A 14,794-nucleotide genomic window follows, 5' to 3' on the forward strand; every position below is an offset into this window, starting at 1 on the left:
TTTTAACCACAAAAATAACAAGAAAGATTTGCAAGGCAATGGGAATTACTTTATTTACCTGCTCATGACAAAACTTATTGTCCTCAGCGGATTTTGATCTTTTGGCTGCACCATCCTCTTCTTTTGCCTGCAGGAGTTGCTGTGTCCCTAAGGCCACATTGGCTTTCAACTCCTTTTCTGGAGTGATTATTCCTGTTGCTAAAACACAATTTAACAACAACATAAAGAAGACCAACAATATTAAAGTCTAAAAATACACATTGACAAATAGTTTATTGTTATCAGTTTCTCTCTCTCCCTCCCTCCCTCCATCTCTCTTTCTCTTATTTCCCATCAAAAGTAGGCAATTTAAAAAAAATGCAAAATGCTGTTCTGAAAATGCGAGATCACACTTCTTTTTTGTCCACTAGCTAAGTGGACTCTATAAATACATTTAAAAATGTACTCCTGTCTCATGTTTAGATAACCTTAGGTTGCCTTGAAAGATTAATCAATAACATGCTCTCACCAGCATCTCAGTCAGAATTTCTATATTGCATTAAAACAAATCAACTTTTCACTCATAAATCCTTACTTCACAAAATAATTAATTTACTAATGTTTAATTACCTTCCTCTTTTCTAAAATGCCATGGCACTGAAATGATTGCAATATTCTGAGAAGCGCTGACTAGTCACAACTGCAAAGCTAAAGCATTTTTAAGTGGTGAAATGTAGGATTTAAAAATTAACCATACATTACATATCTGCTGAGATTAGCAATTTGATTTGGCTTTCAGTGTTTACTTTGTGTGTTTTACACATATTATTGTAGCTCAGATCCTAAGAATATAATTGTTTTCTGAAGATGATTCTAGTATTCAGTGTTAAATACTGTATTTTAAATTATGCCTGGATGAGCTATGCAATGTGGACAAGGCTTGGACACATCAAAGGAAAGAGTGCAATTCTAATTTCCCAGTCCAACAGAAAATTCTTTCCACCGTCAATTTGCCAGATAATCTCTTCTGCTAGGCTAGATATTACAACAGCATTGGGTAGGCATGTCACATACATCTCATGACAAACACAAAACCTCATTTACCAACCATTCCAATCTCATCATAGTGCGGCATCATCTGACCTTTTTTCTGCTGTTTATTATGAGTATTTCTAATTTTAACTTTCAATTTTCACCATCTTCCAGTCAATTTGCAACTAAATTATTTCCAGGGTGAGGACACTATCACTGGACAACTGGGTGCAAATACATCTTGAAATGCAATGAAGCTAAACCATTGATTGCTATCAGACCCAACGTAAATATATGGTCCAGGGGTAATCTGATTGTATGCTGTGCATGAAGATTTATCTTGATTTTTTTCAATCCACATACGGTTCATATAAATGAACAAATTGCACCTCATTGCACAATAACCTAGTTTTAATTTAAAAATAAGGTCAGGGATGTTATGGAAACAAAGTAAAGATGAATAAAGAAACTGCATTTTTTTCTCTTATAGGGAAAAGTATATGTTTTATACCACATAAGAGAGAAATTTTAGATTCAGAAAGCTATGTTAAATTAAAATGAAATGAGAAGACCAAAATTAATATAAATATATGAAATGGGAATAGTGAAAATTGGTGAACAAAAAATATTTTTCTCTTGGTTACTGATTTACATAGAATCAAAGTCCATTTTCCAACAAATTATACTGATTAGCATCTCTAGTATTATAATTCCTAATTTTTCTCCAAAATAGTTATTAGCATATGAAACATACTAAGTTATTTTAGAGATTTTCTGTTGTATAACCAATTTATAAAATTTCTATTTGAATGAAATTTATTTGAATGAAATTATTACAAAGTTTCACTGTATCAATAAAGTTTTTTCCCCCAAACAATTCATATTCAAAGACATAATACAACTATGAAACCCCATCTTTTGTAATTATTTATAGCAACAGTTTCTATACTATTGTTTCTCATGGCAGAATATAGTTTGTTTTGTTATTTTAAGAGCCTTAAAGAAAAGGGTTATGGAAATCAAATAACAGATTATGTTTATGAATATGCTACTTTTAAAGATTCAGATAAATGGACGTGTTATTATTCATCACTCTATCACTTTTATTTCTTGCTGTCAGAGGTCTATTAGTTCACTATTCTTGTGTATCTTAAAATTCTTCTATTTTAAAGATTATACCACTAAGAAATGAGAATATTTCTCCCTGACATTTATGCTATATTCCCATATCTTTTTGGTTGAGTATACAGCAGAACTATATACATTATCAAAATATTAGATTGGGCCCACACATTCATTTTGACTGGTAAACAGTCAGCTGTAAGAGTTGGGAATGACTTTATATGACTTTGTTGCTTGTTATATATTTGAAAAAAAATGTTCATATCTTAATTCATTTAAAAAACTTGAAAAATATAATTGTTTTATTATTTATTAAAGTGTCATATAATATAAAAATATAAATTAAAAATAATATAACTCTGATGCAATATCCTTTAGGCTATATTTAATTCCCTTACTATACATAAAATTCACCCTTGACATTGACTGGGCCAATTAGCTCTGTTGGATCACTGTGATCATGAGAGCCAAATTCTTCAGATAGAAAAGTTAACTTTATATCACAAAAAACTTACATAATAACTACAGACTGTACCCTTCCTCTTGAACAGTCATAATGGCCAGAAAGGAGAATATGGAATAATGCATGATAGAAAGGTTTAATATATGGCTGCTGGGGGGAGGGGAGTGATTAGGGAGCTACTAGAAGTGCGTGTTATATTGATAGGAGGTCATCTGTGTTATCTTCAAAGACCACATTAAAAATATTTATATTGGTTTGTCATTTGACTTTGAAAGCATTCACATTCTGCTTAAGGAAATGGCATGCAGTGGTTAGAATATGATTAAGAAAATAGAGAAGGGTTTTAGCACTTTATTCTTTTATTGAGTAACTGTGATCCTTAAATATTTTATATTAATAATACAATAACTAAGTTGAGGCAACTGAACTAGGCCAGTTGTAATGTCCCTTCTAGTTATAGGTCCTATGATCCTATGACCTATGAGATTTGAGAAGACACTAAAAGAATTATGTCATTATGCACAATTTAATTATGTAACTTTTAACTTAATAGACATTTTGGTATCCTAGAGAATATTCCAAGATAGAGTAATCTTATATTTTAAAAGATATCATGATTTTAAAAAAGAAATGCAACTCAATATATTTATGATTTTTAAAAGATTAAGCCTAATGATAAATAAGCACTATAAAATAGACTAGTAAATGATTATCTGTCAGTTATGAGATTATTTAACTTGTATAAGATTACTAATGTGAAAATGTCATAATTCATTACAGTTCAAATTCTGCCTTGTTAATAATTCTCCTAAAATATAGGTCTAAAATGTTTCACATTTATAATAAGTGAGGAAAATCCAATAAATCACATGTACTAACAAAACAAACCTTGAAAAAAAATAAACCCAAACACTAGGTTATTATTTATGAATCAATGTATTTGATAAAGTTTACATAATTTAAGACTTTAGATATAACAGAGGATGTTATTCTACTCCAAATAATTCTAAAATTATTATTACTAGTACAGTATTTTAATTAGACTAGAATGAAAGGATAATTTTAATTGCAATAATGAAGGTTAATTTCCATCTTTCCTCATGTTTACTACCTTATTAAAAACTGGTCCCCTTAGCCATGGCAGAGACATATTACATTTTCAATGCAAATGTATTAATCTGGATAAACTCCATATTAATTCTTGCACTGCATAGAGCTGTAATTTGGATTATAATTAATCTAAAGTGGCACTAGATTTAAATGACAATATAAATGAGGCATTAGGAGGCTTTTCTATTATGAATGAATATTCAACAAATATAACTTGCATATTGCCAAGTATGGTTTTGGAAGCTCTAGTTTTTCAGATAAAGTAAAGAACATAGCACAAGAACTTACACAAACACACTGTTACTAAACATATGTTAATCTTTCCTGTTTAACAAATTCTACATGAAAGAAGAGACATACTATTTTCTTGTTAACTTATTAAGGCTAAGATTATTATTATTTTTTTAATTCTTGATATTTCTTTGGAAAGACTTGAAACCCTGAATTAGAAAAAATGTCCTGATTGACATACAATTATACATACATGGTTATGTACTTATTAGAAATATTTGCTAGGCAAAAATTCATTCCATGGTAAGGATTTTATATCCACAAAGACTCAATTTAGAAAGCAGAAAATTTTACCACAAATGCAGTTTAAGAATTGTAACAAGAACTCCTCTTGTGGGTAGTTATCAGGTGCCAAGAACAATTATTTTGCATATCAGGGATTGCTCTTAGCTGATTTTTATTTGAATGGACTTCAAACTCTATAGGTATGTTAAGAGCATACAATAAGTTCTATTCTCTGAACTTCTTAAATTACTTTTGTATAGTAAAATTAGGCACATGATGAAAACTATGGCTACTCTTCAAGGCCCTAGGACACAGTTCCTCCTATAGAGCACTAAATAATGCTTTTGTCTATAGATTCCAGCAAACTTTATCATTGGAACCCAAGGCAATTTTATCCTCAGTGTTAAGTATGGGTACTGGTTTCCTAGAAAACAGCTTTCTTCAAAAGTGAATCTAAACCATTTTTCTCCTTTAAACCAGTGGAAGATTTATACAGTCCAAAATAATGTAAACTATTGTAGTGTCATGAAGCTTCTCGATAAATATTCATCAATAATACAGTTAAAAGACTAAGGGAAACTTTCTGTATAGTCTATGTGATTTTTATAGTCTATGTGTAGTAAATGTCAGAATTCAAGCAGATCTTTTCAGGATTAAGAGGGCCTGAACTCAAATCCAGCTTGTGGAACTTTTGCTACTTGTTTAATTTAATTTCTTAGGGTCTGGTTTACTTCTTGCTCTAAATCTTCTGTTTTCACACGATCTCTTTAATGATGAGCCTTGTGATGCCCACCTTAGAGAGTATGTTTCCAAAAGTATATATACACATAAAATGTTGTATACAATGTATATATTGTATTCATATATATTGTACATACATACAATGATCACATTGATATTGGAAAAATAATTGCTAACTTTTTAAAGAAACAGTAATATAATGCTCTTAACATTATCTCATCATTAGGAACTTCAGAGTCTCTGCCAATAATGTGCTCATAAACAAGACTATTAATGTGTCATATTTGGTAGTTCACAAAATAGTTTTTGTTTTACTAGCATTCTTAAATTGAAGCCAACAAGATCTAATTGAAGTTATAGCTACACATTATAATATGTCCACAAGTAAATTTAAAAGAAGCTTTCTTCACTGCCTCCTGAAGTAAATTTAGCTTACAAAGGAAAGTCTATCAAATAATTTTTGACACCTATCCCCAAATTTAAGTCTGAATTATAAATATGGGTTAATTTGGGTTTAAGTCAACTTGTAGTTAAGATGATATATATATATATTTTTTTTTTTCTGAATTACAGTGAATCATTATAGTGAATACAAGCTTCTTTATATGCAGTTGTCACTGGGACACAAGGAAAAAAGAAATGATTACCTAACTATAGTAGGCTTGCATCCACTTCACTCCTTCTTCAGCTTCATTGAAGCTAACATAATGTAACTTGGTCTAGCACAACCCAAAGTAGCCAATGTAATATTCATTGCAACCATAGATCTCCATCTCATACATAAAAAAGCATGGATGAAGTTATATAATTGCCAAATCAAACAGAGAAAAAAACCTTAGGTATCTAAGGCAGAAGCTGGCCTGGGGTTTGTTTGTGCACCAGTAAATGTCATGACATGAAGGGTTTGTTTTCAAAGACAGTAGCTTTCATTACTGGGATTTGTCTATTCAAGGAGATCAAAATTACCTAATTCCTAATCCGTTTTCAATGATATTTCCTCTTACTTAGGCTGAATCATCTGTAAACTTTTTCCACTGGATTTGATGTATTTTGTTTGAAATGCCTCAAATAAATGCCCTTGAAAAGGGCAAATTCTTGAGCATAACTTGTGAGACAGAAAAGGAAAAAAACCCAACATAATCTTAGGGTTATAAGGGCGGGGAGGATATATGATTGCAGGACAAAAATTCAAGTGGTATCTAATCCTATGCTTATGAAAAATTAATATGCCATCAGAGGAATCACAAGTACAGCTAAGATTAATGAAAGACGCTTAAAAAATTACAAGCACACAAACTGATTTGATTAAAAAATAATCTCACTGGCCGTCCTGTAATATTCTTCAACTTATCCGCATCTATTCTGTCAGATGGTTATGATTAAAAATAGGTCAATGGGAGGCTACTGATAGAAATCACATGCAAAATACACATGCAATGAATAGCAGTGGGGATGTCCAGACAGTTTAAAATGAAAAAAGTTTTTATTAAGTCTTAAAGAAAAGAGGAGGAAGAGAAGGAATGATACTAGAGATGGGAGTCTGAAAAATTCTAGCATCTTACCAGGATCATGACTAGCTTTTTTGGCTTCAGTGCTGTCTTTCTCACTTGTGTCTTTATCATCATCAGCAACCAGAGAAGTAGGTTTAATGGTTGCTTCTGGCTCTTCCCCTTGTTCTTCTGTTAAGAAAAGAAAATAAAAATTGCCAACACTTTAGGAAACAGTTGATATCACTCAAAAGCCAGTGTATTCCATCAAACAAGAGGGACACATTTAAAGATTTTATGTGAATTTTAAATCATTTGTAAGAATTCATATTCAACTAAGAAGTTATAAATATTTCTTTAGTAAGGCATTATGAAACTGCCAATGTGAATTCATATCTAAAGGGATTCATTTTATATTCATTGACTAGAAGTGATCTGTAATTTTTTTAAGCCCACAGAGAGGCAAATAAAAGAAAACATAAAACATATATAACTTTAGAATTTAAAGTCACATAAGGTAGAACCTTAAATCCTTCAGATATAACATTCTCTTAGAATCTTCGAAGGTCAAGTCTTTGAAAGCCTAATAATTATAAAATGCCACAACCAGGTCTCCTTATCCCAGAAGGTGGGTATAATCCCCTTTCCCTTATCACCAACAGTGTAAAAAATGTCCCACTGTATTTGATGATGGACAAAAGACTTTAGTTGTGCTGAAGAGCTGACAATTCCCTTCTCTAGGGGGAGCTCTTCCTGGTAAGGGACCTAGAATGGTACATTGCTTCAGAGAGAACAGCATCCTCCACACCTCACTTACGTGTTCACACCAGTTAGATTACATGGAAATCTTCACAGTAACTCAACCCTATTTAATTATTCTGTAAATCTTAGCTATGCTGCTGCTGGTGGATTAATCTGTTTATGCAGTTAGCTTCTATGCTGGGGCTGTGTAGCACTAATCCGTGAAAGACCCACTGTTCTCTTTCATCCTGTGATCATTTGTCTCTCACTGTGCTGATGTCACATTTTAATGAATTTTTAGCAATCTGAGTAATGCCAGATAACCAGACTTGCAACTCCCCACAGCATGGCATGCTGTTTTCATTGCAGCACAAAAAATAAAAATCATATTTCCCCATTCAGGTAGGAATTACATAAATTAGGAGAAGAAGGTAAAATGGGATTTGAAGCACCAGGCTGCTCAATTTCATAAAATCTTTAATGACCATATAAATTAACCCTGGAAAGGCAAAAGGTCACAGACACACATTTGCATACACTCCTCTTATTTGCTTTTGATAAGCACAGCTTTTATGCAGAGAACATGATACAATTAACCCTTCAGTAACCATACAAAATGCCTGGCTACCGACATTTTAAGTGTCAAGCATTAACTGAAAATTACACACTGCATAAAATTTTCATTGCAAATGCTATAGTGATTGAAAGGGGAAATCGTGGCCCTCTCCACACCCCATGTTTTATTAATAACATTCTGACAGCAGAATGAAATATCCTCTGTCATATGTAGCAGCTGAGCACAAAAAAATTGCTACTTAGTGCCTCACTTGCCAACCATGCCCTGCCCCTGAGTAAGCAGAACAACAATGAAGGAGGCCCCTGCAGCCTCCAGGAGCACATCTAAAAGTTATGTGCAAAAAAAGCATTTAGTTAATTTAAAATTAAACAGTTTGTTTGCTACAGCTGCAAACCTTTTGCTGAGAACACGCCATAGATCAAGTAATGGTGCATGTTTATGGTTCAGACTGTGTACACAAAAAAGAGGTATAGGCTCCAGTTTGGGTGGCCAAAAGGCACTCAGTCAGAGGTAAACAGCCCTGGTAGGCAAATGCATATACGGAAATTACCTTGAGAAGGGGGGTTGAAAGGAGAGAGATGGGGAGGGAAACACTTCGCTGTTTTAGCCTGTTTTTCCCCCTCAGTGATGATTGCTAATCAAACACGGTAGGGTCCCTTGTCACAGCTGGAAGGGAGGCTGTATTTGTAAGGGTGGCGGGGAGCACAGTTTGGGATGCTGTGTCGCTGTGATCATGACTGGATTGGGTTATGTTAATGGCAAGTGCACCCACGTGAAGCTCACATTCAGTGTCAGGCCCGAGGGCCCAAGACAGCCTATGGCAATTATTTCTCCACTCATCCTTCCGAACGGACATAGGGCTTCTTTTAGTAGATTTACTGGACCTTTTCCCCAGGGCTGGAAAATAAAGTGTCAAAGGGCTACTGAGTGTCCTTATCTTGAGGGGACATAAAATTGTAAGGGCTATCACAGCACACATTAATAAAACATTGTGCGTCACCAGAAGAAAAAGAAAATTATGAAGCTACTAAAAAAAGCTACAGTGTAATCTGGGTCTCATCAGGACATTTTTTTTTTTTTTTTTTTTTTTTTTTTTTTTTTTTTTTTTGCAGGGCGCTCTCCTGTTTTCCTGGTATGTGCTTTAAGTGTGAGAGAAATTCCCAGACATGTTCTCCTATACATCATCGTGGTGTCTGACCTCAGCCTGACCCTGGCAACAGTTTGAGAAATCTGAATGCGAACAAAGACTCTGTGTCAGCAGCAGGGAGAGATTGTGGGATAGACTTTCCCCATCAACTTAATCGCAAACAGGAGTTCTGAGGCCATAACTTTGCAGGACTTTTCCAAGCCACTAACACATAACCTTTGGAGGTGAAGTTTCCCCCCTCCCCCCCCCCCCCCCCACAATCCTCATCACCCTTTCTGTGATTTTTTTTCCAGTTCTCTGGTACTTCCTTTGATGTAGCCAGGCAATTAGCTCTAAAGTTCAAGCAAGGCAGGCTTATTTTATGGTTTGGAAGGTGAGAGCTGTTTATTGCAGGTAGGCTCTTTGGGGCCATAAAACAGGGCAAATTTTTAATCGGGCAAAAAAAAAAAATCAGAGCAAAAACATACATCTCATAAAAACTATTATCATAGTAATGCAAAGATGAAACCTACTACTTAGACTTTTGGGGTCCCTTGTATACACACACACACACACACACACACACACCTGTACATACACATACATATATATTCATAGATTCAATATTTATATATATATTCCTCTAGCCAATAAATATATATGCAATGATATATAGCTAAAAAACACTGAATATATAAATGTGTTTTGCATATAATTAAAATATATAATATATGTATTTTTTGCTCCTCAAAAAGTATGATTAATAAAAATATTGATACATTTATTAATAAGCACAAGAACTATCTTGGTGGTCATATTTGGGAATGTTATCTATTTGAAAGGTAGAAGTGGTTCACTTATATTCCTCTAGCCAACAAACACCAAATAAAATCATCTACCAAAGTAGTTCTTGTGTTTACTAATAAATTTATTAATATATTTTTATTAATCATACTTTTTTCTAAGGGACAAGGCAGGATCTCATTTCATCTCTGCTTCCTGTGTGAAATGCATGGAGTGCTTACTGCTTCCCTAATTAAGCAACCATAAAATATGTACACAGAATTTGGGAAACATACTTATAATCATATATATATATATAATATTTTCTTCTTTGCAAAAACTATCAAAGATATCTTTTTAAAAATACCAAATTATATATTTATATGCTATATCTAAAAGTTATTTAAGTTTCATTAGTGCTTCATAAATAAATGACAAACCATAGAAAAGTTTTTCAGGTTAAAATAGAGAAGACAAAATCTCAAGGTTTTTAATAATGAGAAAAGTAAAAAAAAAAAAAAAAACCACTAAGTCAACAAAGTTTATGAAATTAAAACCTCAAAGGTATTCTCTTCTTATAGTACACTCAACTTATTCATTACTAACTTTAGAAGAAAAAATTTTAGCATGATTTATTCAGGTTTTCTCATTTAAAACCAGCGATGGATGAATAACTACTCTTCATTGACCTGTAATTCATAGCCATTTATGCAAACCAGCAGTGGTACTTTGGACTTTTTTTTTTTTTCCTGGGCATTTAGGCTCTCTTCCTTCTTTGATGATAAGCCTCTGATCTGAGCCTCAGCTGACTGTGACAGCTTGCCTCCTATTGCTTTAATATACAACTGGGTTTGGGCAACATTAATCCTGATTCTCCTAAGAAAAGCACTGTGAATTTTTTAAAGCCCATGGTGTGTACATTTGAAGAGGAAGCAGGGAATAGTAACTTATACCACTGAGGTCTTTTCTGAGGAAAATGGGAGAAAAGAGTTCTTATAGTTCTCCAAAAAAGGGATTAATTCAATGTAAGTAGAGTCTATGATATCTACTATGGTTAGGAATGAATAAGTTGTTTTAGTTAACAGAGAGATATCTCCTTGTCATGAATGGACTACCAAAATAAATATGTGTGTATGTGTCTCTGTATATGTATATCTAGATATACATATATGTATATATACATGTTACATTAAAATACTAAACGCCAAAGCAATTCCAGGAATCTTTTCAGGATTTGGCAATGTTCCAGTGCCATCATTATGAACTTCAGTTATCTATGAGAAAATTAGATAATTATTTGTGGAAGCATTTTGTAGAATTGTCAAATGCTATGTGAAAGTAAGTTATTTGTTATGATTTTATGCTTAAATATGTAGGTAGTATAGATGAGTGGATGGATATATATTTAGCTTTTAAAAACAAATCTCTCATGGCAACTCATTTACTTGCATAAAAATGTGGAAGAGCTGATTATTGGAGATTTCTCTCTGATGGAATGTCAGATATTCCCGCTTTTTAGTCAGTCCAGTTCATTATGCCAAGTGTAGTTTTCTTCCTACTCTGCTATCTACTTCCTTCTTAAACTTAAAAGTGAGACAGGATTGTAAATTACTATTAATACGTAAATCCAGGACCTACTCCCATTTAAGTTTTCCTTATACTGAAGTAAGTCTTTGGTTAGGAGAGGAGATTATTTACAATTTTCTTATTTTGGGAACTTTGAAGGAGGATGGGAAACAATTTTGCAGTAGACCCATCTAAGATTGAGAATGTGTAAGATGTCTATCCGAGAGCAAGGAAACATTTTGGCAGATAGTACCACAATGTGATTCTAACTTTTGTCTCCTTTTGTTCAAACTGCTTCTTCCATATTGTTTTCTCTACAAAAGCCTCCTGGATTGCTGGTAATGAATCATTGACAATCAGGTTTTCCTAAGAAACCTCTGAATAGGCCTGCTTGTATATAATACCCTCTCTAGTTCCATATAGGCAGGGGAAAATTGCACTGAGAATACCACATGCCCTAATGTAAATGTTTAGGTCAAAGCAAAGATTAACTTCATATACAAAATCTCTTTAGGAAGGACATTCTTTGACTTTATTTTAGGGAGATGGTTTCACCTGCAAAAAATTGGAATCATTTTAAGGGCTGGAAAGGATTGGGGAAATCATTTATTCTACCTTTTTATTTTATAGATGAAAATTAAATGTTTTGTCCAAAAAGTTATACAGCCAAGTAAATGGCACCATAAGGAAGGACTAGAATCCAGATTCCCTGATTGCAAATCCATTGCTGTTATTACTATAGCATGCTGCATTTCAGATATATATTTTATAGTTAGAAATTTCTTTTTCTAATCATTGTCCATACTATATCATTATCATCCTCATTTTGTAAATCTGAAAAAACAAAACTATGTTAATATAACAGAAACAAATGGACAAATCATTGCTGAGGATGTATAAACTTTCAGATGATTCACTTGGCCATGCTATAGCAAAAATCACGGAAAAAAATTATAAATAATCATATAATAATCTGAAATATTGCTCAGCTGTTATTTTTAAAATAAATACAATTCAACTTAACAAATATTTATCAAGCACCTACTATGGGCTACATAGTGCTAGGCTTTGGGGGTATAAGATTGATAATAAAAGGGATTTATACCTACAAGGATTTACATTTTACTGAGAAAATACATCATGCACATAAGTAAAACAAAATCATTTCAAGAAGAAGAGAATACTAATAATCCATCAAAATAAATTTAGACATTCCCTAAGACAAAGAAGTTTTAGGTATAGAAAGTTTTGGTGTTATCAACATAACTAAATAGTTTAATGAACAAGAAAAGTAATCAAATCACTTAAGTAGTGTGATATAATAGAAAGGACACAAAGATATTTTACTAGCTATGTGATCTTAGACAAGTCCCTTGGCCTCTATTAGGGAGCTGGGCTCAATTGAATTTTTCATCCTTCAAAGTTCCCAAAATGAGAGTGATCCCATACAGTTCTACTTCTAATTGTCTATGTATTATTTAGTACAAATTAGACAAATGATCTGGCTCACTGATGCTTTTTGGACTGAATTCTATCTAAAACCATTAAATCCAGCTGTTAATACAATGATTCAACAAAGAAAGGCAGTGAGTATAATCCTGGTATAGCAGTATGGTGTGGATATACTAGGGGATATACTAGGAAAAAGAGTTGGGTGGAGCAAATTAAGTATGGGATTAAATTCTATCTCTGATATCTTTTGATAGCATAAGTAGTGACTCAACCTTTCAATGCTCTAAAGACCATAAAAGTTTAAAACTCTCAGTTGTAAAAGTATAGATCTGCATTGTACAGGGAGTTTCTTCATCTAGGAATCGTTTATATCAGTAACAATCACAAGCCCAGTCCCAAACCAATTCAACACATTTTGGCTAATTTTCTGTACTTAAGGAACTTTAACCAGGAATAGGATACAAGGAGAATCTACTACCTGCCTTTATGGGACTGGCAGTTTAGAAGAAATACTGATAACTAGAATATAAATGACAACACATTATGTGCACAGCTAAGGCAGAAAATAACATTTCCTTTCTTTCATTTATTTAATTATTTATTTTGCAAGGCATTTGGGGTTAAATGACTTGCCCAATATCACACAGCTTATAAGTGTCACGTATATGAGGCCAGATTCCTGACTTCAAAGGCTGGTACTCTATCCACTAGGCCTCATAGCTACCCTCTTTATTTCTTTTGAAAAGATATTACATAAGCCATATATTATATATTTAGTTTTAATTTGATAAGTGCCAGGTAATATAATCATTACCTAAAAATTAGTCTCATTTAATACAGCTTGAAGATATTCAGGAAAAATAACACTAACAATGATCTCTGTCTCACCCAAAATATGAACTGGCAAAAGACAATGCATTACCTGCAGTTGGTCGCAAATGCTGCTCTGTTAGATCATCCTCACAGACTCGGGCTCCCAAAGATGCAGTTTCTGGAGAGAAAGGACATCATAGTATTAATCAATCATTGGTCTCATTTGCACATTTGCTGAAAAGCCAAGTCATAAAAAAATACTATTTTTGAGGATTCAAGCTCAGAAAAGAATTCTACATAAGAAGTACCATCAATCAATATTTATTAAATGCCTACTATGTATGAGGCTCTGTACTAATCATCACAGTGTAGATTGTTAAAACTAGAGAATTCCTGCCATTATAATGCATACTGTTTTTCAAAGTGAGCCCACTGAATGATTATATTAGACTCTCTATAGTGTATAACCTTCAGCAAAAAAATAAATATATAGTTTGATATAAATAAGGCCATGGATGAGGTTAACTCTCATTTTCAGGTTGGATTTTTTAAAATTCAGTCTTCCACGTATCAGATAAAGTCCTTAGAAAGGCCATAACAACTTATAGATCTCATGTGTGGTTTGGGGGAATATGGGTCAAAATGAAATTGTCATAATTTATCCCTTTTCTATTTTGCCAGGAGTTCAACAGACACTCAACATATGCTAGTTTAAATAACAGATCAGAGCTGAGCACCAGGAATTTGGGATGGAAACTTTCTTAAGAGGGCTGAGAGATTAAGGTCAAGGGTGAATGAAGTAACAACTATAGTCTAAGTATGAAGCTAGTCTCTGAATTAGTAAATGAAGAGCTAGCCAACCCAAATCATCCAAAAATGAGATTACAGATGGAAATGAGTATCAAACCAAGATAGGTATGCAATATAAAGGCAAGTATTAGGACAACACTATCAAACTGCAAATATCCACATACTTTTTGCTTCATAAGGAAAAAGTGACACTTTACCCTATTCACCATTTAAAGCTTTTCTAAATTCAGACCTAGCTATAGGTCTCATAAAGTTTCATCGAGTACTATGAAAATATGTTCTAAAAAATTGCTTTTGCATCCGAAGATTAGGGCAACTAAGAAATAGTGAGTTGAAAGGTATATATGTCACAATTAAAGACCAAACGCTGGTTAATTAACACAGCATGGAAGAATGATTATGATATTCATGAATTATGTTTCTGTTTATATTTTTATTCCCAAAACTAATTGTTTATTTAATTAAGTTGTGTCTTG

At 33.0% G+C, this 14,794-nt stretch overlaps 1 protein-coding gene across 3 annotated transcripts in view; it reads right to left on the minus strand.

The window, feature by feature from the left end:
* The window catches only part of ZFHX4 (zinc finger homeobox 4), a 209,052-nt gene that overhangs the window by 15,966 nt on the left and 178,292 nt on the right, over nt 1–14,794 (minus strand). For all 3 annotated transcript variants that reach the window (XM_023495960.2, XM_023495959.2, XM_031946241.1), the window contains exons 5-7: nt 13,618–13,686; nt 6,526–6,642; nt 59–198 (exon numbers count right to left, since the gene is read on the minus strand). In XM_023495960.2, the coding sequence (XP_023351728.2) occupies nt 59–198; nt 6,526–6,642; nt 13,618–13,686 (326 nt within the window). The remainder of the gene's footprint in view (nt 1–58; nt 199–6,525; nt 6,643–13,617; nt 13,687–14,794) is intronic.

The sequence above is a fragment of the Sarcophilus harrisii genome, chromosome 1 (genome assembly GCF_902635505.1).
Source record: "Sarcophilus harrisii chromosome 1, mSarHar1.11, whole genome shotgun sequence".
In the NCBI taxonomy this organism is placed as follows: Eukaryota; Metazoa; Chordata; class Mammalia; order Dasyuromorphia; family Dasyuridae; genus Sarcophilus; species Sarcophilus harrisii.